At 41.3% G+C, this 23,971-nt stretch overlaps 1 protein-coding gene across 2 annotated transcripts; it reads right to left on the bottom strand.

Annotated features, from left to right (window-relative positions):
- Positions 1-716: 716 nt before the first annotated feature.
- Positions 717-22,739, bottom strand: YPEL1 (yippee like 1). 2 transcript variants are annotated; one of them, XM_039724265.1, is made up of 5 exons: positions 22,300-22,739; positions 18,587-18,869; positions 7,574-7,617; positions 6,068-6,176; positions 717-5,135 (listed from the first exon to the last, which is right to left on the bottom strand). In XM_039724265.1, exons 2-5 carry the CDS (start codon positions 18,701-18,703, stop codon positions 5,046-5,048), a joined length of 360 nt encoding a protein of 119 aa, XP_039580199.1. In that variant the 5' UTR covers positions 18,704-18,869; positions 22,300-22,739; the 3' UTR covers positions 717-5,045. The 2 variants fall into 2 exon arrangements, with proteins under 2 accessions (XP_039580199.1, XP_039580200.1); XM_039724266.1 differs by lacking the exon at positions 22,300-22,739 and adding an exon at positions 21,293-21,316.
- Positions 22,740-23,971: the final 1,232 nt, after the last annotated feature.

Here is a 23,971-nt window from a genome sequence, read left to right as displayed (position 1 = left end):
AAGGAAGACCATACACCACATAAAATGCTATTTTATCCCTAAGGTTTGAGGTTTTTTTCAGATCTGCAAAGATCCTTATTTCATGCCCCTAAGACAGCACTTGAATAAGGGTGGCTGGCTATCTTCCATTTTCTCAAGATGGAAATACTATGTGTGATTTGCATTTATCTCTTTGTGAGATGAAATGATGGATTATTGAAGACGGCACATAAGTGTGCACTGAATGACTTCATTCTGAGCCTCAGGCAGTCCAGAGGGATCACATCACTGACAAGACCAATAACCTGGTCAGAGAAGCTACAGGAGTTCCTCCCAGCCAAAGCAGAATGAACAGAGGGAGTGCTCAGAGTGTTCCTCAGGTCTGCAGCTGATCCAACTGACACAACAAAAAGCACACCCACACTTCAGTTCCTCTCAGCATTCATTTCAGGGCTTGTCCAGACTGACTCTAACTATGCAGAGGTCCCACAAAAAAATTGGCTTAAAATAGGCAAAAGCCCTAAGAATAGCAACACAAATGTCTGTGTTTTGGAGAGATTTCTGAAAGGAAAAACTCCAAATGGTTTGTGGCAGTCCTAAAACCACATAAAAATCAGATTCAACCCATTTATTGGTTTTTAAGAGCAACTAAGAGCACTGTCTTCTCTCTCTGGCCGTACCAGAGGATAAAGCCTGAGAACTCAATTTGCAAGAAAAGATAGCACAGAACCAACAGGTAACCCAACAAAACAATTGAAAGCTTTTATTGTGATACCTTGAATAGATACAGTATAGTGAAACAACAAATGATGTACAGTATTGCAAGGACAAAACAGCAACACAGCCATGTCACCTGTAAAAGAAAGCGTTTTTAAAGAGTTTAAGAAACAATGAGGCACAACTCAACTGCCATTTATGACTCATGCTTTAGACCTTAAACCACTTGTAACAGTCCTTTTAAAAGAAACCTCTGAAGCATCTGTTCCTTTTCCAGTAAGTGTTTATACTGCTGGTTGGCTTAACATGAGTCTCAGTGAAGTCCAATAAAGTGTCCAAGAAGTTTAACAGTAATTTGACAGCTTCTTCCTCTCATGGCCAATATCCAAGGCTGGAGATGAGTGAAGTTTGGTCTGTGAGTCTGGAGGTCACTGCTGCTGCAATCTGGCTGCTGAGATGAGCGGGCAGGAGGAGCCCTACGAGCGGCTTGGAGGGAAGTGCATGGCCACCAAGCCTGGCCCCCAGCCTTGGGGACACCAGCAGGAAATACAGATGGCCTTTGCTTATGGGTCCAGTGGGGACTCGGTCAGAACCTCTGAGGCCAGTTTTTTACTCAAAGAAATGTCACAAGCCATACTCCTCTCCTCTCCCAAGGACTGCAAGCACAAAGGCACACCACCCACACTGGTCGCTCTGCTGGGCCTTGCTACTGGGACGTTAAGATGGAGCCATAACAATCTTCCTTCACACAGTTTGCCATTGTACAGCTCACAACCAACAAGGGAAATTCAGATCCTGGCCCTTTTAACTGGCAGATAAAATTAAGATTACCAGGCCACTAAAAGCATACAGCAGGAGTGGTTAGGCTGAGCAATCCCTCACCAAATTCTGCAGCTGATTTCACAGCAAGTTTGCAATGTGACAGGATTTTTATACATGGCAGCACTGCCTTTTAGTAATCAAAAAAGTACTTAAAGTAACCGGCCAAAGAAAAACTCTAGGGTTTGGAGGCAGACTCAGTCCTGGAAAACCATTGTTACAACCATTATTTTGGACCTAGACAGAGAATGTGTGGTCAGATTACTAAAGTCACACCAAATTATGATTAATTACTTTAGGACAGGCATGGCGCTTTAGAGGTTCAGTGAAAAAAACTTTCAATACATGTACATTTTTGCTAGCAAATTCCTATGCATCCCAATGAACATTTCTTCTAAGCCAGCTCATAGTCAGTTCATTTGGTCCAAGAAAGAGCCAGCAAGAAACAAAGGTTCACAAAAGCTTTTTGTTACAATTTATAAAAAACAAAATACAAAATAAATGTTAAGACCAAAAATAACCAGTACAAGTAACAAAAGTGCTCAAGTTGGAGGGGAAGTAAACTTGCCCAGAGCAAACACATACAAACTTTAAATATAATCTTTAATATATTACAAAAATTGGTTAGAGGGAAAATGCTTTAGTAAAATTTTTTTTCAAGTAAGTTTATTTTTCTTTCAAATGACTGCTGGAGGGTTCAGTGACCAGACTGACCCCTTCACATCAGCCAGCAGTCATTGCTATCTGGATTCAACTTTCACCAAAACCAATAACAAGAATTCTCTGTATCTTTATGAGGGGAGAAAATAACCATTGATGCTGCCAAACAACATGGGAAGAAAATTCACATATTCCCTCAAAAGAATAAGCCTCAAGAATTGTTACATGGCAGCATAAAATAGTGATTCTGTACTAGTTCTACTCTTTACTCCTTCTAAGTATCCACTTTTATTAAAAGACCAAAAAGAATATTGCTTTGTTTGGTTCTCTTAAAAGCCATAAACATCACATATAGGTCATTAACTCTTTATGCCAGTAGTCTGAAGCTCTATGTGCTAAGCACTTGAAGTCCCAACCTTTGGCATCAAAGTTAATTAAGGTTTTGGTGAAAATGTCCAGTTTGAAATATAAATAATGCACTGAAGAAAGAGGTTGAATTTCTACGAATAAGACTGTGTTGCAGACAGCATTAGCTTACTAACAAGAGATAGCCAAACCCCCAATTTTGGAGAGAAAAATCTTTAATACTTTACATATTTTCTTTAATTTCAACTCTCTCTGGAAAAGCAGCCATTACTTTTGCCTTCAGTCCAGTGTACTGCTTCAGCAAGTCTGCAGCCAGGAAATAAGAAAAGCCCAAAGCTACACAAACCTCACACAAGCTGTTCACAAGTATCAACACTGCAACAGGACTTGGAAGCCAACACAAACTTTTTGCTGATAGAAGTTTTAATGCCTTCCTTGTTGGCAACATACATTGCAATGGTGGAAAACAAAATCCCAAGAATTCCAGGTCAAAAAGAGCACGAGACAGGCAACATCCAAGCCCATCTTGCACCAATGGCATTGCTAAAAATGAGACCTGATGTGAACACGAAGCAGCAATGTGCAAGCCACAAAATCCAGGTTGAATGTAACTGTACCACCTCAGGCCTCTGGACTGAAACCCAACAGCTTGAACTGCTTCCCTAATTCTTACATTTTTAATTCATGGGTATCAATCATGACAACAACTGGCAGGCAGGTTAGCCAGCCTGCATCACAGAGAATGTGTACACCTGGGAGAATGCTCCTCTCACTCCTCCCCACAAAAACACTGGAAAGCTGGTTTTAAAGATTTGTATTGCCCCTACCCATTGGCGTAATTTTTCTTGTCTGACAATTTCTAAAGTGCAGCAGAGTTCAGAAAGCCTATGAGAGATTCCCAAAAACAGAACAGCAGCAGCAGCACCTGTGATTAATTTCACAGGTGCCATATTAGAATTGTTATTGAGAGAAAGGGATTTCATATTGCAAGGCTTCTGTATTGTTCGGTTATAGGACTTATGTAGTGTTAAAGGGGTTTTTTTCCAAACAGTTTGTCCTCAAGCAGTAAAAAGATTTAACATACAAAAAGTCTGTAGAGACTATTTAATTTGAAAATCAAGTTAGCAAATTTATGTCGAGCGTTTCTTTCACAGTTGCTCAGTTTGCATACACAGATACCAACAGCTCATATTGTGCATATAATTTCCAGAAGTTTCTCTCATTAACTGATTCCATTAAAGAAACAGCATGAGAACAAAAGAGAAGGTGAGCTTCATATAAATTTTTATTATAAAAAGATACTTGGGGATGATTTAGCCAGCAAACCGGGAAACCCTTTCCCCACCCCCAAATTTTAAAAACTATCTTACTATTTTATTTTATGAAAAAACAAGTCAAACTTCCCTTGCCTCTTATTACTCTTCCTTTTCCTACAGGTACTATATTAATTTTCATGTCATAGGCTCTGGCCATTTCTCACAAAAATAAATATTTTTGTTCAAATGTAGCAGAAGCAGAAGACTTCAACAAGTTTCCTTGACATCAACCTCTTTGTCCAGTGCATTAGGACTATTCAGTTACATGGAACCAGCCATAAAACTTTACTGATGCACAAGTCCCTGTTACTGGCAAAGGTACAGTACCAAAACTTTGTTTTTTCCTAATATACCAACTAATTTTTTTTTTCAAAATAGAAGATGCATATATTTTTCTGTCTTTTTAATCTTGCAAGCTATAGTTTTATAAATTTTTTATCCAGCAAACTCCTTAGGGAATATGTTGGTCTTAAAGGAACATATTCTATAGCATTATTGATTTAAAATCTTTCCATGTTATTTCATTAAGATACCAAGCCTCTGGCATAACTTTTCCTAACAACTTGAGACCTGCTAACTTCAGTCAGTGCAATTGTAATCTTTTTGAAGTGAGCACTGTACCTTTAACCAATTCACCTACAAGATGTACATAGGTTGTGGTACACTCAATTTGAAAAAAGAAATCAATAACTACAATACTGCATCCTCTTCACTGCCAAACACATCAGAAATTGCTACATATAAAAAAGCACCCCATCCCATACATTCTTTCAGACTGCTCAGGGACAGAACTTCTACAGGACTGGAGTGTAGGTGTTTAGGCAAGAAGCATGCACAGCAGAAGTAGCATTAAAGGCATAGGTCAGAGAGAGATGCTAACCAGTAAAATCTGTTTTCAATTAGTGAACTGTTTCTCTAGTCTGAGAGAGTTTAGAAAAAGGTCATTCAAAATGTTCCAAAACAACTGTTCACACAATAATACACGTACAAAAAGAGGGAACTTACACAAGGAGAAAAGGCAAACATGGCCTGAAATAGCCACTTACACTACACTACTCATTTGTGAGGTTTCAGAGTTCAGTGATATTCTCAGGGCCACTCTAGCCAAGCTCTTCCTTTACTTTGCATTAGTCTTTGTAAAGCCTGTTCCACAGAATATAGTCCAAACAGAAGGAAAAAGGTTGTGGTTCACTCCCAGCCATTGTCTTTTATCATGTGGGCAAGTTCAATGATAAATTTTCCTTCTTTGTATTTCTGACTGCTCTCAAAAGCATGTTCCTGGAAAGGAAAAAAATAAAAAATCAAGACAACACTGAATTAAGTTCAGGAAATTAAGTGTTTTAAATATCAAACTTACAATAAAAATATAAACCAGGAGCTATTACAGTTAACAACCCATATTGGTTATACCAAGTAAGGGGAAGGAGGGAAAAAAAGAGAGGTTGAAAAGCACTGAGAAGGAAACAGAAGCAAACTTCTCCTAAATGGAATCAGCAGATCCACTGCACAGATCTTGCTGTAGAACTGATCGTGTTCTCTCTCTGCTTGGGGAATTTTAATGCTTTTAAAAGTGAAGGTTAGGAAATGGAATGCTATAGATGTTATTTATTTATTCCCAGAAGTAATGAAAATAGGGAATGCAAACCTCTTCAAAAGCTCTTCTTTATATTCATTATGACAGGAAATGCATTAGGAAAACTTCTAAGATCTGAAAGTACACTGAATCAGTGAAAATCCTACCCAGAATCTAAGATTTTCAAAACCTCAAACTTGCAACACAGCTGCAAGTGCACAGGTAAATTTTCAAACAACAGAATTGAGTCCACACTATTTGTAAACAGAGTAACATGCTCAGTACTGTTTATTGTAATTCATATTTTTACTGTATCACCAACTTTTTCAGTCCATGACACTACAGACTCACTTTGACAATTTCTCCCACCTGGTTTTGTACACATGTGCTTGAGAGTCTTGCAAAAAGATTATCAAATACAGAAATTTTAAGACAGCTGTAATAGCACATATAGCTCATGCTTGATTTGCAACATTTCTGCAGATGCAAGGAAGCAAGGCTACATTAGAGCTTGATGTACACAAAAGCACCAGAGCTAACTCACATAAACCATCAGCAAAGGTGCTACTCAATGGCTACTCAAACATCTGTGCTTCAACATGCAAATATTTATTGAGGATTTAAGTATATTACTCACATATTTCCATCCAAGAGTGGTTTTACAGTTTTCACAATAGATATCTGCTACAGCATGTAAACCTGTCAGAAGAACTCTCTCCTCTGCTGGACCACAGCCCACATTTACCCTGAAAAAAGGGAGAAATTATGTTAACAGATGAGTGTGTTTCTTTTCTTACTGTTCCCCAGCTTTTTTCTGCAGACAAAAAGTAGTTTAAAAAATGCCTAAGTTATTCAATGCTGCAAAAGTAACTTCCTCTGTTACACTGAGCAGAAGGACAGAAAGAAAAAAGGGGTTTGTTTTTTGTTTTTAAGTGGCTGTGGTGTCACTGTTGGTGATACCCACTTACTGCCAGCAACAAAGATAAGCTAAATAGTTAAACTTCCAGAGAACAGAACACTACACAGTAACTGGACACTTCTACAGTTTCAGGCTTTACTTCAAAAACTATTTGAGACCTCTCTAATGGAAGTCTGTACCAGTGAATCAGCACCAACAGCTGAATTTAGAACCAGCTCCAAAATAGCAGCAAGAAAAAAGCCTCATAAATATTTCTTTGCTACTGATCAGCAGACTAAGCTCTGATGAACAAACAGCAATTTCAAAACAAAACATCTCTTGAAGTACTGCATCAAGCCAGTTTTTCCACAAATGAGTCTATGCAGAAAACATCAGGCAAGACTAAACCAAGTTTTTAGACACTTTTAAATATGAGCAAAAATTTTGCCATTTTTGCTGCTGTAGTACCAGATTCATCCTATTGGAATTATAGCAGAAATCCCAAGTCACCACAGAAGGACTACATATTAAAAGAATTTCAAGGATCTGCAATCAAATCCTTTGCAGTTACAGTTCCATTATCCTGGTCAAAAATAGACCAGGACACTCAACTGTATCTTTTTCAAAATGCTGCAACACAAAACACTGCTGAAAAATTAAGACAAAAAATGCAATCCTGCATGTAAAAAAACTTAAAATACACCCATTAACAAATGCAAAGAGCCTCCTATCAAGGGAAGGACGTGCCTAAGATTGCAAATATTAGCCTTGATAAGATCACAGAGACCTCTTGCCTCTAGCACATTTGCAATATTCAAGGTCATTAAAGATGTACCAAGTTTACTGAAACATTAACCTGTAAATGTATCCAACTGTCAGGCTGGGAAATTCTTTAGACCACAGCAGAGTTGTCTAAAGAAAATTTACAGTCACTCAATATCTTGTGACTTCTGGAGTATCTCAGAATGGCAGCTCCTCTCGAGACAGCTACCATTACATGGACAAAAGGAATTTCACATTAACACACTCCCCTAATCCTTCAGCTCTTAGCAGAATTACTTAAAACATAAGATAAACTAGTATATGTGCAAAGGAATGCTTCAGAACCAGCCCAGGAGCGCTTTAATTACTATTGCTGGTGAGTACAGTGCAAAGTGCAGCTATGTGAATTCCAACTGTTTTCCCTTTGGGAAGCACAAAGTTACACTCTGCAGGTGCTGTGCAGAACCATAACCACATACTTACACAGAATTGAAGAGGTAGGCTCGTCCCTGGCTTCCCTGGAAGGACTGCATAAAAAAAAAAAAAAAAGAAAAAAGAAAAAGAAATTGCACATGTTAAAAACACAAGTGCCACCAAAGAAAAAAATAGTTCCACACAGGTAAGTAAACATATAATGATAACACAGATATAAACTATTTCAGGTTAATTACTTTATACTAGTTCTTTATAGGAAAGTCTGGTCAAACAAGTTTTCATCTACATTGGATTTTTAATAATGATTTTATTTTACTTTGTCAAGTGTTATTGCTCAAAATTCAACGTCCATAATGCAAGCAAAACATAGATTTTCCTACCCCTCTGCATGATATCAATACTAATTTTCCTAGACATCCTTCATGCTAATTGAAATAATCTGCTTTTAACTCAAAGGGAATTACTCCCATCTCCTCTGTCTTCCCCTGCTGCAGCCAAAAGATTATTTATTTCAATTTCATTGCATCATTTGATATAAGAGCAGTGAAATTCTGGACCAAGCATAAAACCAGCATACTGTACTCAGGAAATGCATCTGATCAGTTTAAAATTCACAGATAAGCTCAGCTTCATTTCAGTAAGACAAGCATTACCATTAGAAGCCTGACCACAGGCATATGCCTTCCAATCTCTCACATTCCTGATAAATGATGGACAAACGATGGCACTCAGACTTTCTTGGCTGGTTCTAAATTAATGTTTTAGTTCAGAGCAGTAGCTCAGTTTTGAATTAAAACCCTTAATCAGCCACACTTACTGAGGGCTGGTTTGGCTTGTGGAGCAGTTTCAGTGCCTGGGAACTGCACCCTTGGTCCTTCTGAACCAACTGAACCAGCAGTTCTTCCATGCATTAAAATGTTAATGCAGACACAGAGCTGAAGCTGTGCTCAGGATGTGAGCTGCAGACATCCTGGGATCCTGCAGACATCCTTGTGAGCAAACAGAGCCAGGCACAGGTAAAACATTCCAAACCTGTGTCAGACACACCACTGCTTTCATCTGGCTCCTTCTGCAGTGAATGACTTGGTAATTTAGACACAGCCATTCTTCCTGTCCAAACAGGATCACCCTGGAACTGAGTTTTCCTTTCTTCTCCCTTCCATACTGAACTCCATTTTTAAAAAAAATCTATAAACTGTCTTAATTTCTTTTTTCTTTGAGCCTTTCCATTCTCTAACCTACTTTCAAAGAAAATTAACTACTTTATCCATGATGCAAAGAAAGTACAATAGTTTTTAAGAATCCCTGTGGTTCTAGTGTTGAATATCACAGACCAACTTTTCAGAAGCCTGCATTAGATCAACATGGAAGGTTTTTGGAAGGAAAATATCAACCTGAATACTTTAGCATGGTTTTAGTAATACCGAGCATGAAATCATAGGCAGAAGGTCCTTTCTGCAAGGGATTCTTCTCCTGACATGTATTTAGTTATACAATTACAAGTCATTTGACACTAAAATAGGTATTTTGCCACTCTACCAACTAGTAACACAACAGCAGTAACTGTTGTCTTTTTATTACTCAGAATAGTGTGCAAAAAAATCCCCCCACCTTGTAAAAGGAAAATGCATATAAATTAACCCTTTCTGATCAACACTAACCAGATTATACTGCAATAGAGAATGTTTAAAGAAATCCCTGGACTACTCCAGGTACCAATAGTGCCAGAGTAGTTACATACAGCCCATACATACTTGTAAAATCTCTAATATGAAAAATTCTACCTAACAGCTAATAGCACTAATATTTTATTATTTTAGCAACCATGTAAAAGAAGTATTGAGAGAACATATTACTGTTCACCACAAATACTTGAAGGGAGGTTGTAGCAAGGTGGGGTCAGTCTCCTCTCCCACCTAACAAGTGACAAGACCAGAGGAAATGGCCTCAGGTCGCAGCAGGGGAGGTTTAGGTTGGGTACCAGGAAACATTTCTCCAGCAAAAGGGTTGTCAAGCATTGGAACAGACTACCCAGGACACTGGTGAAGTCACCATAGACACAGATGTGGCACCTGGGGACACAGTTTAATGGTAGACTTGTCGCTCTTGGGTTTGTGGTTGGACTTTATGACCTTACAGGTCTTTTCCAACCTCAGTGATTCTAAGGAGGTTCTACCTTTAGCAAAGACAAAAGAAAAAGCACTGTCTCCACCAGCCAGAACTACAAGTCTTGTTTTTCACCAGGCAAGGAAAACCAGACAGGCTGTGCAGGACAGTGAAAGCTGAAACTTCAGGCAGGACTGACCCTGAAAAGAGGAGACTTAGCTGAGAACAGAGTCTGAACAGCTCTGGCAGAAAGCAATTTATCCTTACAGCTGCCTCTAAAACAAACAAACACAAACCCCACCACTAGTTCAGTTCTCCTGAGATACTTAAACACACATGACAAAACCGGCAGAGCAATGCAGACCTACACTCTGCAGTTCCTGCAGAATAACCAGGACTCTCTAGACCAGAGCCAGTAACAAACAGAGAGATTGCTTACTGCAGGTGAAAACAAAATCTCTTCAGATATAGACTCTTAAAAAATTCCCATTAATAAATGAGTAACTAGGCTGGGTAAACAACACATTAATCTAGAGAAAACTACAGATGTGCAAATGCAAAATTTAAGAAAAAGTAAAGAAAACACTTCCAAAATCCTCTTATTCAGTAAGAAGTAAATGTAAAACCAGAACTTCCTTGTTTCATATACCTGAATTTATTAAAAAGAACTTCCAAAGCCATGATGACCATGATATTTAAACTACTGTAAAAAGTCTTAAAATTAAAAAAGTTGCAGCCATTTCCCCTTGCTTTAAAAATTCCATGTTGCAAATTAGAATTCACAAATTCTTTTTCAAACAGCACCAAGAAATACTCTCCATTATCATGTGCTAGCTTCTCTATTTATATGTAATTACACACACCAATCACATATAAATTAATGTGGTCAGTTGAGGTTTTTTTTTGTCTGGTCCTATACAACAATTTTTAAACTACTTATATGCCATACCTGAAGTTCCCCAGCAGGCTGGGGAAGAAAAAAAAAGACTCCAGAAAAAAACAAGAGTCAGGAGATCTTCTGAATGATCTTACGCAATTATCCCTGCCAAGTTTATGTTTAGTCTTGACTTAGTATCACCTAACAAAAGCTCTCCTTTGACCCTGCATTTTTCAAAATTAAGCAGAGGGCAGTAACAGGATGCCAGGAATAGCACAAAAAGCAGCTATTCCCCTCTCTTGTTTCATAAGCTGAAAAAAAATTCAAGCCAAATGAAATACAAACCACCGGTTGGAAAGCACTGCTGTAGCTGTTTTTCTTTTCCTAATATATTTTTAAAGATGACTTGACTTTTCTTGCACCCTTTGCTTTGTTGCCCTAGATATACTGTACTCTCCTAGGCTTATTTTCCCTCAGAAATGGCCATTTACCTTCTAATTTTTAGGTTTATCAAGGTAGAGTGGAGGGAGAAACAACACAGAATCTTTTCCTGTGACACATTTTAGAAAGAAAAAATGTTCACAAACATCTCACTGTGGAAAGCTCCTCCATTCCAGCCTTGCTTCCCATTCCCAGAGTATGACTGATGCATTTGATACCATCTTTTCTTACCTACACTGGTGTTTAGAGGCTGAGGATTGTATTTACATGCCACAGAACATTTGTTTCCTTGCCCAGCTGCAAAGAGCAAGTTCCTCCATGTTTACATCACTCAGGTAACTCAACAGGAACCTGCAGCAACTTGTGTGACTGCATTCTGGAACACAGAACGTGGGTCCAGGCAGCTCAGACTTCCCTTTAAAACCAGTGCCCAACCCCATCATGTGTGTTCCACTGGGCACTGAATGGTGTGCAGCCCAGCCATGCACAACTCCTGTACACTGACTGCAGTAAAAGCACTGCAAGGACATCCAGTTTAAATTCCCATGCCTTTGAATTATCATTATCAATCTCTTGTCAGCACTTGGCATTCAGTTTCTTATTCACATGAACAGCTGATTTTTTTTTCCCCCAAAACTGTATTGAAACACCACAAAAAGGTATACATCTGTCATGGATGCATTATCTTAATGGTGTAAGAAAGATTTATTATCAGAGTTCTACTTTCTGATGCATCCTACTACTAGAAATGGAAAGAGGACAACTCAGTTTGGTGCTTGAGCTGCTTGCTAAGCTTGTAACTTGGCTATAAACAGAATGTTTTGCATAACCAGAAAAAAATTAGTACTGAACATTTGTTTTTACCAGGACTACGTTTCTCACACTCTGCACTGTATGATGCAGGTATACTGATATGAATTTTAAGGGACTGACAAGTTGAACACCTTGTGTGTCAACTCCTCCAAGAAAATGAAAAAAAGTACTTTGAATGGCAGTGTCAAGGACTAACAGGCACAACTGTTCAAACCAGTCTCCAGACAAACCACTTTTCAGTAGAATAAACATCACCGATGCAAACACAAACTTTAACTGTGCAACATTTGTTCAGCACTCCCAAGATCACAAGCACTATACATAAATCAAAACTAAAGCAGAACATTCCATTCAAACTGAGCCTTAAATATGTCGTACCCAGTAGAGAGGAATTAGAAGAAGGTGGCAAGTGTGACCAACTCTCATCAATAATGACTCACAGCAACCAGGATTTTCACTTAGAAGCTGGACAATTTATCAGTTCCACTAATATCTGCAGTTGAACTTTAAACTTGCTATTAGGCTGCTTTTTCATGGTCCTCAATTAATAACACTGTATTGATTGATGAGTTAAATTATTCCTCAGAAAATCTGTATCTTTGACCAGCTACCCATTAATACAAAGGGATGTGTAAGACCTATCATGTTTTCTTGTTTCAGCACAGCTGAAAGTATCCAGAACATCTAATAGTATCAGCAACAATGTCCAACTGTGCTTACAAACTGCAGTGAAGTCACCTGCAAGAACAGTTTGGAAGGAGTGACAGACCTCTGTCACTGCTACATGATGTAGTAAAGAAGCTTTATACGTGTTTCACTTGCACACACATGCAGAATTAGGTATGATCTGTGCTTGTAAATTAAACCCACCCTAACCTCTAACAGCAGGAGTAGCTGTTTTACCCAGGAGGAAAGGAAATATCAGTCAAGCAGAACATGTATTTACTGCCCTAAGGCACAGCTGAAGGCATGGCTGGGGGAAGGGATGCTACTGAAAAGCTCATGGCATCAGTTATTCGCCAGAGATGGGATTAGATTGCATGGCTAGAGATCATGCTCTGCAGCAAATATCCAGGGGAGCTGCCATCTTAGCATGGACTGGGGGCAAGGCAGGCCTTGTTCTGAGCAAGCCCAGGGGCATTGCCACTGTCTGCAAGCTACTGCAAACACAGAAATAAAATAGTAAAGCAGGAAAATCAAAGAAGTCCATAGGTTTTCATCTGGTTTAATTTCCTTTCATCTGCTGGAGTTCCCTTTACAAGCTAAGATAGATCAAGCTGAATCAGTTCTCTAGACAAATAAGCAAATTTGGGAAATACAGAAAATTGTACTTGTGAGGGGCAGCATTCTTAAAGTAAACCACAAACACAAGTGCTCTGATGTGTGAAATTATCTCCTCAGCAAAATGCATCAGAGAGTGTAAAGATATCCTCTCATTTCAAGACTTGCAACATAAATTCAGAAAACTGAATTCAACATAAAGTAGAGACAAAAAAAATTATCAGAGGAAAACCCCCACATTTGTTCCACTTGGTGTTTCCCTCACATCCAACTCCTAAATAATGCAGACCACCAGAGACGCTGCTGCCCAGCTGCTTCCGAGGCAACTTCTAGAAGACTCCATGATAAATACTAGTTTATTTTTAAAGTTTATTTCCATTCAAGTATTTATTGAATTTGATAAAGCAAGTTACAAAGTTCAGTATGTAGAGAATAGCCTTAAAAAATTCTGCCCAAAAACGGCATGCTTGCAAACCTGGCAAATGATATTTCCCCAGAGTGAAGACTTTGTTATGCAGGACAAGTTATCTTGACCTATGCAGCTTCTTGAATGGATTTCAGAAATAATTATGTCAAAATACACAGAGTAGAACACTTCCCTTGCACTTTCCAACTCCTTTAAGCCTTCAAATATACTCTTGGATTTTTTCCAAAGATTGCTTTTCTTTCAAAAACTAGGTTCTTCCCCCAGAAGAAAAAATGAACCCAAAAACCTAGAGCCTCTTGGAAAAAAATTATCACCAGAATATTTATGAAATTAGTGAGGGAGCAAAAACAGCCATCAAACATACATAAAACAGGCCCATCTATCTTTCTAAATACTCATTATATCATAAGCAAAGGAGGATTACAAATTGAACCAAGCTAAGCACAGCATATTTACTTAAAGACAATAAACCCTTTAAAAAATTCCTCTTGATCTCATCAGTTAAACAGTGGAGGACAAAACCACAGATTGCTAAAGAAGGCTAAAAATGTTTTAGCATCTATTTAGGCTTAAGACTCTTCCTTCTCATCAATATTAGAAGAGCAATCATACTGAATGCCTTGGAGAACTAAACTGAACCATCGAGACCATTCTTTCACTCACAAGGTGCAGGATTTCCCTGTGCTGTCAATAACACTTACATATATATATATATATGTATATACCTTTGTGCAGAACTCATTCTTGAAAATATTGACACATCTAGTCTTGTCTGTGACTTCACATGACTTTTTCCCCTCTGGTCAGATATGCTTGGCAATGAATGAGACAGAAGGAAGTGACAGTATTTATACAGACATCCATACAAAGTAATCCAAATTCTCTCCATTCCCAGAATTAAGGCACACTGGAAGATGCTCCAACAGTCTTTCAAGCAGGTCAGCCTTGAGTAGCAAAACATTACCCTTTGTAGTATATTCAATAGATTCCAAGATTCTATGAAGTATTTGTATTTTTTTGTAATTTGTTGGATCATACCTGAATTTTTAAACTTTGGAACTTAGCAAGCACAAACTACTCTCAAGTGCTTTGGAACTTATGCTCTCCTATAAAATTAACTACTCTTAATAATCACGGCACATTTCCTTGTATTACATAACAAACCAAAAGAAAGCTCCTTCAATCAGGCCTTCCATAAAATTTTTTCCAGAATTGCTCCAAGAGCAGCACATATATAACATTTTATTTAGGCCACACAAGTGGCAACCTCCCCTATACTTCAAGAAGTCTTGTAGATGTTCTCTCAAAATTAAATTATGTTTGTTTGACCAAACATATTTGTTTGGTAATTTTTTTATGTGCTGTTTCAATATCTTAAATCTACAAAGTATCAATTTTAAATTAACTAAGTGCTTCCTATACAGCATCAGCTCCTTGCCTTACTCTTCATTAAGAGCTGTGGTTATTTGCTCATAGTTTACTTCTCTTCTGTGCCTACAGTCATGGTAGGATATGATTCTAAAAACATTTGCCTCTTTAAAGAAATTTTAAAAAGCCATAGGTTCTTCCCCATCTTGTGAACATAGCCTAGTGTAGTGATGATTGGTTTATTCCTTCTCATAGTATTTTAAAAAATACTTTAACATCCTGACAGACTCTGAAGCCTTCACCAAAGAAGGAGAACATCCAGCACTCACAGACCTGCTGGCAACACAAATCAGTCCCCTCTAAGGTGCACCTGACACCACCTCAGACTTGCACTGACTTCAATTCAAAGTCACACACAGTTTGTTAGTTCTCTTACTGGGTATCCTTCAAACCAATGGTTACCCCAAGATAACCTGGGAGTTATAAATCGTTATGGTAACACACACGTGCATGTGTTCAGCTGTACAGAAAAATGTTTGTCATTATCTCTACTGCCAATGACCTCCCAGTTTGGGGCTCCTAATCTCAACCAGTCCTCTTCCACACCCTCCCCTTCCCCAAGCTCTGCCCCAGGTGCAGAAAACACAAGGTTATTACAGAGTGAAAACCTCTAGAAGTGTATGTTCTAACCACTAACATCATGTTGATTTCAATACTGAGCAACACAGCATCCTTTCACAGCTGCAGAGAAAACCAAACCCACAACTGAATTCACTTGAGCAGGTAACACATTTTTGTCCTGTCTCATTAATCTGTGTTCTTATTTCTAAGTCCTTGCCAAGACTCTTGGTTGCCATTTTATCACCAGCAAGGGCACAAGAAAAAGAGAGCTTTGTGATTCATTCCAGGGCAAGAAAGAGATCCTGCTGCTCAAACAGAACAGAAATAAAATGAAAAGGTGATTCGTGTATGCTGCCATCCTTGTCAGACAATTGGCATCAACAGTTCTCAAAAGCAGAACTGCAAATCTGTATTGAAGTCAGAGATTCTTAGGATCAGAATCAAAGGGATGATTGACAGAAATATGCAGCACTTTTTGCTTTTCCATGACAGACCAACATTTAAGAGAAACACCACTCTGTCACAGTATAGCTTTATCTTTTAATCTTCAAGTCAAACACCACTACAGTGTCAGGTGTAATAAATTCTTATACCTCAAAGCACATTAGAAAGCCAGCTGGAGCTGCTTTAAATTAGAAGTGCACCATGCATTTTGTTTCTTTTTCCCTGACCACACATGAGGAAGAAAGAATCAGCATGTACCCAGAAAAGATGGGGTGAGGGACAGCCCCCAAAGGAAGCAGCTACAGCCAGGCATTAAGTAAAAACTGTTTGTCTTTTATCTGCTGCAGAGAACCTGAGGCACTGTGTTCTGACATGAGATGGTACAGGAAGCATTTGGAGTGAAGTGAGAATCTACAAGCAAAAATTGTATTTAGAGAATGTAACACAGAGCGTGGGCTTTGAACTAGGCCTTCGAGGTAAGGCAGTGGGGGGAAGTCAGGTTGAACAGTCTATCTTACTCCAATAAATCCAAACCAGCCCAGGAACCACACTGTTCTTTAACTTTAGATGGTACAGAACACTACAGGTTGGTTTATGTTTGTTTGGGATTTTTTTCCTGCATCTGAAAAGTTACAGTAACTAGGATTCTAAATATGTCAAAAAACCATCTCTCCCACTTACCCAAGTTCATCGCATATAATGTGCTTCAATGAAGGCACTTCAAGAGAAGTTCAGGAAATAAAAAATCAAATTTTATTTGCACTCCCCATCCTCCCCAGGGCCAGCTGTACTTATTTTTAATGATCCAAGTCTATCTATTGCTTTGCAGTTGTTCCCATCAGAAGAACATCTCCCATGTTGGGATTATGTAAAGTTTCAGCCTAAGGAAGATGGGTTTTCCAAAGCTATGTCCCAAATACAAGTACAATAGATGACAAATGTTCTTTTTATTTTAAAAGCATACAAAAATATACCACACATTTAAATGCATTTCTCTTTTACCATACAGATTTAGACAATAAAATATGGTTAAGAAATCTTAAATCAACAAAATATGAATCAGCTGTCAAATAAGTATATGGTCAACCTGCAAGTACAAATGTTTTTGTAAAGTATCTTCATCAAAAATTAAGGAAGCCAGAAATCAAGCAAAATCCACCTTTAACACCTTTCCCAACACCATTAGAAACTATTTAAAAGTAATTCTTTGTATTTACTACAGATTTTTGAAGAGTCCTCTATGTTTTCTTTGAATTGAAAATTTGATTCTTAACATTTGAAATTATTTATGAAGCTCTAAAATGAACATGATTTGCTTAACATATTTGAAGTATTTTGCTGACCAAAGCTCCCGAGCCCTTGGAGAAAACTGGCTCATGTAGTGGCAGCTTAGTTGGCATGCAAAAATCTAAGTCCACAAAAAGAAGAGCTTCCTATTAACTATGTGCTTGGATTGCATTTTCTCAATGAATTAATACATGCTAAGAGACACAAAAAAAAGAGTTTCTTTCTTCTTGTAAGTACCTACAACCTGAAGCTCAGGAAAGATTAACCTCTCCCAGTATTTTTTTTTTGGCCCAGAACATGAAGTGAATAATGAAACCCTGAGTGCCTGTAATTTAGAATCCAGTGGTGCCAAAAAGGCCTCATACTCAAATTCTGAAATCATCATGGGAAAAAAAAATTCAAGTAAAAAAAATTAAGTGGAAAACCCATTACTGCCTGATAGCCCTTGGATAAGCAAGCAGGTATGTTTTCTCCTCACCCACAGAAAACCTAAATTCAGAAGTAGCAGCATTGTCAAGCCCTCCCATCTCTTCAGCACAGAAGAGCAGCATCACCTGAGTGCTGCTGAACACACAAACAGGCAGGAGCAACAGACAGAACTTTTTTTTAGTGTCAAACCCTTTCGAACTAACTTTATTTGACAAAACAGTTATATAGAACATTTTGTATTAAAAAGTTTAAAAAGCAACTTAAGTGTTTTCTCCATGACAACATAGAGAGTAATTTAATCAGGAGTTTGTTTGAAGCAAATAATAAACCAGTCTGTCAAGTATTTATCCCAAACTTCAAGCTTTCCTACGTATTTCATACGTTACAAGTCTTTGTTTCTTCTAGCAACAGGGAAGAAGGGCAGGCCTAGCCTGTTTCAAGGTTCCACCTATTCTCCAAGCTCAGACACTCCAACTACTTTGAACATCTCTGGCTAATCATATTCCTTAGGAGCTGGTGGACAGCAAAAGTGTGTTTACAAATTCCACAACACAAGTGGGACACCCTGGAAACAGTTTTGTGACCTTCAGTCCAACAGAGTCTAAAGAGATCCCTATCTGGAGTAACCATAACCTGAATAATTTCCCTACCCACAGATCCATGCTTTCTTCTGACATTTTTCCTTAGCAGACTTTCCAGCTACAACAGCTCACACACAGCACCCACCTGACAGCAGCCACAGGCTGTTCACATGGGGAATATATTAGATCAACCTTGATGTCACATTCAGAAGTTTTCAGAATACATCCAGTTCTTTGTACACAACATGTATGACCCAAGAGTGAACCCAGGGAAGATACTTTGAAGTATGTATCAATTTGCATCCCTTATCTACTGGCAGTGGTGTCACAGTGACAACCATTTTGGTTAAGAAATAATTCATGAGGTCCCTAAAGAAACCACTTGCCTTGGAGATCAATTCATCGTGATTGGCGAGATGGGCTCTGCAGTGGATGCAGCTGTAGGTTCGGTGACAGTTTGGCAGGTAAGCCTGGAACGTTTTTGACTTTGTCATTTTTACCATCTCTGCTGGTGGCTCCTCACTCAGCTCAGGGCTGGCACTTGAAGAATTACAACTTTGCTGAACTCGCTGACAAAAGAAACACTGGAATATGCAAGCAAAAGCCGTTGTTGTTCTGGAGTGTGTGTGGCACTTTCCACACAAATGACAGAAGAGAAACAGTCACAACCTGTAGGTGAAAAGAGCAGAACAATTAGCAGCTTACAAGACCAGAGTTAACTTGTTATTCAACAAGTCCAGCCATAAAGCAAAGCATTATTTGGAGCAAATAACTGGAGCCTGGCTGCACTACAGGCCCCTTTTTCTAAGGAACTGCACAGTTCAAGTTCCATTCAACACAGCAAAAAGCAGTTCTGTTCCACTAATGGCTTCTACTCCATCACACTTCTAATGAGGGACGAGATTCCAACAGTTCTCCATGAAACACAAGCACTTTCTACAATACACCAGGTGTACTCTTTAAGACATCCATGCAGAAATTCACACTAAAAAGGTAGAGAATGAGAAGAAGTTAATTGTCTTTGAAGTTCTAATGGACAGTTCCAATACAGCAAGCAACTAGGAAAGCATTGGAAACCTTGGAAAACACTTGATCTGTCCAACAGTCAATCTATTTTATATATTTGCACTTTGGTTTTCAGCAAAAATCTTGCAGGATCTCATCTGGCTCTAAGTCAAATACCAAGTAAGACGCTGCCACCGTGTTCAGGGATGGTGTCTGCTCTTTGAAGCTCTGCAGAGTTATGCCTTTAGGCAAAGGACCTGATCAAAGCTAATTAGGTACTTCCTCACTGTACCAGAATAGCCTCAATGGAAGCTACCAAACCCACAATCTGATACTGAAGCTAAATTCTGCACAGAGAACACCCAACTGCATCCCTAATCCTCAGAGTGCCTTTCAGAGACCGTACATGTCAGAGCAGGCCAGAGCCTTCTGCTGGGATGGAAACAAACCTTTTTCATTTGCCTGAAAACGAAACATGCCAAACACTGATAACATCTCCTGGTCTGCCAGAGGCCAGCAGCTCCAGGCTGTGCATGCACCACGCCAACAGTGCTCCAAACACTGCACAGGCAATTCTGTCACAGCTGGCAGGTGACTCCTGAGCGGGTCAATAGCACAAACAGAAATGAGAGAATATAAAGAACTCACAGTTTGCTGATCCAGCTAAGAGCATGCAAATGCCTTATCACAGTTGTAAACTGTGTGCAGGGCAGCACTAACCACTCTTCTAGCAGGAGGATGCTGCTAACACAGCTAGAGCAGATAGTGAAAGCCACATAAACTAAAGTCTGTTTACAGGAAGCAGTCACTGCTTCAAAAGAAGCCTTGAGAAAGTAATCTGTACAGCAGGCCTAGCACAGGAGACAACCACAGCAAAACTTAAAGGAGTTTCAGTTTAGTTTTTTTTTAATCCTAAGCAGGAGAAAACTCAAACTACTGAAGGACTTGCTAGCAGAAAATTTCTTACATAGAGAATTGCAAAAACAGAGATAAGCCACAAACAAGACATGTAACACATCACAGGCAATCAAAAAAAATAAAGCAGCAATAGGAACAAGCTGCCATCCAAAGCATGGATCTACACATCAGAGTGATTGAGGAAGCACCTGATAAAGGATACATTTACATATTCAAATATTAATCATCTGGCATGAAGAGCAGGCCTCAAATATTAATAGTAATATAAACAAATATTATATACTTAGTGTCCCAAGATAACTTATTACAACTACACAGGGAAGAATAATTACATTATTTGCAGAAAACAGTTCACTCTTGTAGAAGTTAGATATAAAACCACATTTATTAGAAGATATACGAGAAAAGTGATCTAAGAACATGAGGTTTCTGTCAAATTCCCTGTTTGAGCTCAATGCTAGATACAGATCCTATTTAGGTTAACAGAAGTTGACACAGCCAGAACAAAACAGGGTTTCAGAATGAAAGGCACCACATGCTAAGATGTTTTGCCTCTGGCTTCAATTAAAGCCTTTCCATCAGTAATTGAAATGGAACTGAAAGGAGTTCAATCCCTGCAGAAGTTCGGTAGGTGTGAATGTGGCACTTGGGGATGTGCCCTTGGCAGTCCGGGGTTAACAGCTGAGCTCAATGATCTCAGACCTTTTCTAACCTTAGCAATTCTGTGACCCGGAATGTAAAAGGAAAACATTTTTCGTCAATGCATTCCCAGAAGTGTTTTAAACACTTCTAAAGGCAATCTGGACTCTTCCAGATTCAATGTACCAAGCTCCTCAACTACAGAAATTAAATTAATTCCAAGGCCGATTTTACAATACTGTATTTGATATTGCTCTCTTCAAAAAGACGACTCTGTCTGATACACACCACAGGAACCACAGACTTGTTGTGCCTTTACAGGCACAATTCAAAACAAACCATTTCCTAGCTGGCTCTAACAACGGCGAATAAACACAGAATCACTTCCCTCTCACAGTTCCGAGCAGTCCCTCGGGCTGCTGCTCCCGATTCCGCACAGAGCGGCGCAAAACCCCGAACGCGCCGTTTCCCGCTCGCTCTCCGCCGGGGCACAGCCCGCGCTGTGCCGCTGCGTGCCCCCGGAGCGGTACCTGCGCTCGCACCCGGCGGCTCCCGGCGCTGTCCCGGCCGCGGGGCCGCGCTCGGCGCTCCCGCGCTCCGCCCGGCCCCGGCCCGCCGCCCGTGACGTCACCGGGGCGGGGCGGCCGATGGGGCGGGGCCGCGCGGGGCCCGGATGTGTAAACAAACACCCCGGGAGCGTGGCGGGGGGGCGGCCCCGCCGGGCCCGGGGATCCCGCGGGGCACGGCCGGCCGGGGCACGGAGCGGCCTCTCCGGCGATCCAAGGAAGGAGCGACCTGAAACACCCTCCAACAGTCTCTGAGCGGCTGCAAAGAGCCGGACGCAGCCTGTGCACGCACTGTCAGTAACCTGCGGTGAGCTTACTCCAGCAGGGTAAAACCGCCAAGTTAAAGACGGAGCCACAGGAGCCTCATTTGCACCTTCACATACCAGGAAACAACAGGAGAAAATCAGCGCGGAGAAAGTTACGGGCTGACACCCCGCTCCCGCGGCGGGCGGGAGCCGCTGCCGTGCGCCTTTAAAGCCTTTCCCCTCTCACCCCGGAGCTGCCGCGGCGGGTGACGCCGTCGCCTTTTCTGTCCCCCCGCAGCGATGCCAGCGGGACAGCGGCTCGCTCCCCGCTCCGGGCAGCGGCACGGCCGCGCGGCCACCCGAGCACGGCCCCGCGCAGGCACCCACGGCTGCCGGCCCCGCGCGGGGGGACCCCACCGGCTCCCGGCGCGCAGCTTCGCCCCCCCTCAATTATGTAAACCGCCCTTACCCGCCCCGCACCGAGCAGGCTGCGGGCAGACAGCGCTGCCGTCATTTCCAGGCGCTATAAATAGCGCCCGAGCCTCCTCCCGCCAGCAAAGTTGCCTCGGCGGCCCCGCGCACACGGGAGAGGCGGCCCCCCGGCCGGGGCGCAGCACGGGGCTCCTCTCGCAGCCGCCTTCCGCCCGTACCCCGCACTCCCCCTCTCCAAAAAAACAAATCCTAGCACAGGGAAGAGCGGCCGCTTCTCGCCCGCTCGGTACTCACCGCTGCGCCGAGTCCGCTCCCAGCCCGGGCTCCGAGCAGCCCCCGGGCCCCTCTCCCTTAGGGGCCACGGGTAGGAGGGAAGGCGGGACCCCCGGTCCTTGCGCGGCGGGCAGCGAGAGCTCCGCGCCGGGCCTTCACCGAAAAACAAAGAGGGGGGATCAAGGGAGGGGGGCGGGACACGGCGGGTCCCTCGCCTCGAAGGTACCGTCTCGGCGGCGGCCACCGAGGTGGGAGCGGGTCATAGACGGGGGCCGGGCGCGCGTGTGGCGCGCTGAGGGCCGCGGGGCGGCCGAGGCATCGTGCCGTGCCGTGCCGTGCCGTGCCCGTGCCGTGCCCGTGCCGTGCGCTCCGCCCGGGCTCCGCTCCCGCCGCCGCCGCCTTTGTTTTGCTTTGCCCCGGCCGGGGGCGCAGCGGCCGTTAAACGCGCTCCCCCCGCCGCCGCAGCCCCGGCACCGGCACCGGGACAGGTAACGCACCGAGCCCCGGCACAGGCTGCCGGCTCGCGTCCCGCCCGCAAAAAAGCGGTGCAGTCGGCTATGTCGGATTGCTCAGAGTGCGTGCTCACAGCAGAAAGCAGCTGTCCTCCGCGTTTCTGCAGGAATTAGTGAAACCCTGGCAGGTGCCACTGGTCCGGTAAAATTAAACTGTAAGTGCTGTAGAAAAAACATTAAGGAAAAAAAGGCCACTTAGAGGCTGAAATACAAGGAGGATAGTTTGGAGCACTTGATTCCAGAGAGAGAGTTTGGAGAAAGCTCATTGCTTATAGAGAAGAAATACACAGGTGTTATGGTGTAAAAGAACAAATTTCAACATTAGAGAGCCAAAACACAACTCACATACAAGTAGTTTCCCAAGTGAGGTCTGTTGGCAATGATCGTGTTTTTCTTTAAAGAGTCAATAAAAGCCACCCCCTGGTTTATTTTGGCTGTACCCTTTTTATTTCCACAGACAAAGAGGAGCGTAGGGACACAACCTGCTGGAGCCCATGACGGGGGTGTCATTTGCTCTGTACCCGCAGGCAGGGCTCTGCTGTCATGCCATGAACACACACCATCAGTAACATGTTTGCCGCTTCCTTTTCTTGTCAGTCCTGACATAGTTTTCTTTTTTCCATAATCTTTACCAAGTGGTTTGTTTTCTTTATCCAAGGGGCTTTGGTACTTTGTGGAATACTAGAGAGAGGGAATCCATTACAATTCAGCTAGCGGCTATGATCAATAAACCATGTGCTAGTTGATTTTATCATCCATTTTTAAATATAATTTAAATGTTGATCTTTTATTATAATATAATTCAGGTGTTTTGTCATGTCCTTCTTCTTTCTTAATGGCAAATTAACAGCCAGTCTGGAACAGTACAAAAAAGCAGAGTAAAGAAGAAATATGCTTTGTTGAAACAGCAGGACACAAAATACTATGAGAGTATTTCCAGTAGGGCTTTTATTGCAATTTTCCCATCATCTCCCTAGCTCTGGTGCTGGTAGCTGCAGTCTTGTAAAAACAGGAGGAAGGTGATAATCCTTTGGACTTACTTAGCTACACTTCAGAGTGCACCAAGTCCAGCTTCCTAATCCAGTCCCCACAAGATGAGTTAGATGAGGCAAAAGCTAAAGATGAACAAGATAATAATTGGAACAGAAAAAGAAGCAAGGATGCAGCATAGTTTGATAGAG

This window comes from Passer montanus, unplaced genomic scaffold (assembly GCF_014805655.1).
Source record: "Passer montanus isolate IOZ18808 unplaced genomic scaffold, ASM1480565v1 scaffold53, whole genome shotgun sequence".
NCBI classification, from domain to species: Eukaryota; Metazoa; Chordata; class Aves; order Passeriformes; family Passeridae; genus Passer; species Passer montanus.
The sequence above is the reverse complement of the archived record's forward strand: the minus strand, read 5'-3'. Positions and strand labels throughout refer to the sequence as shown.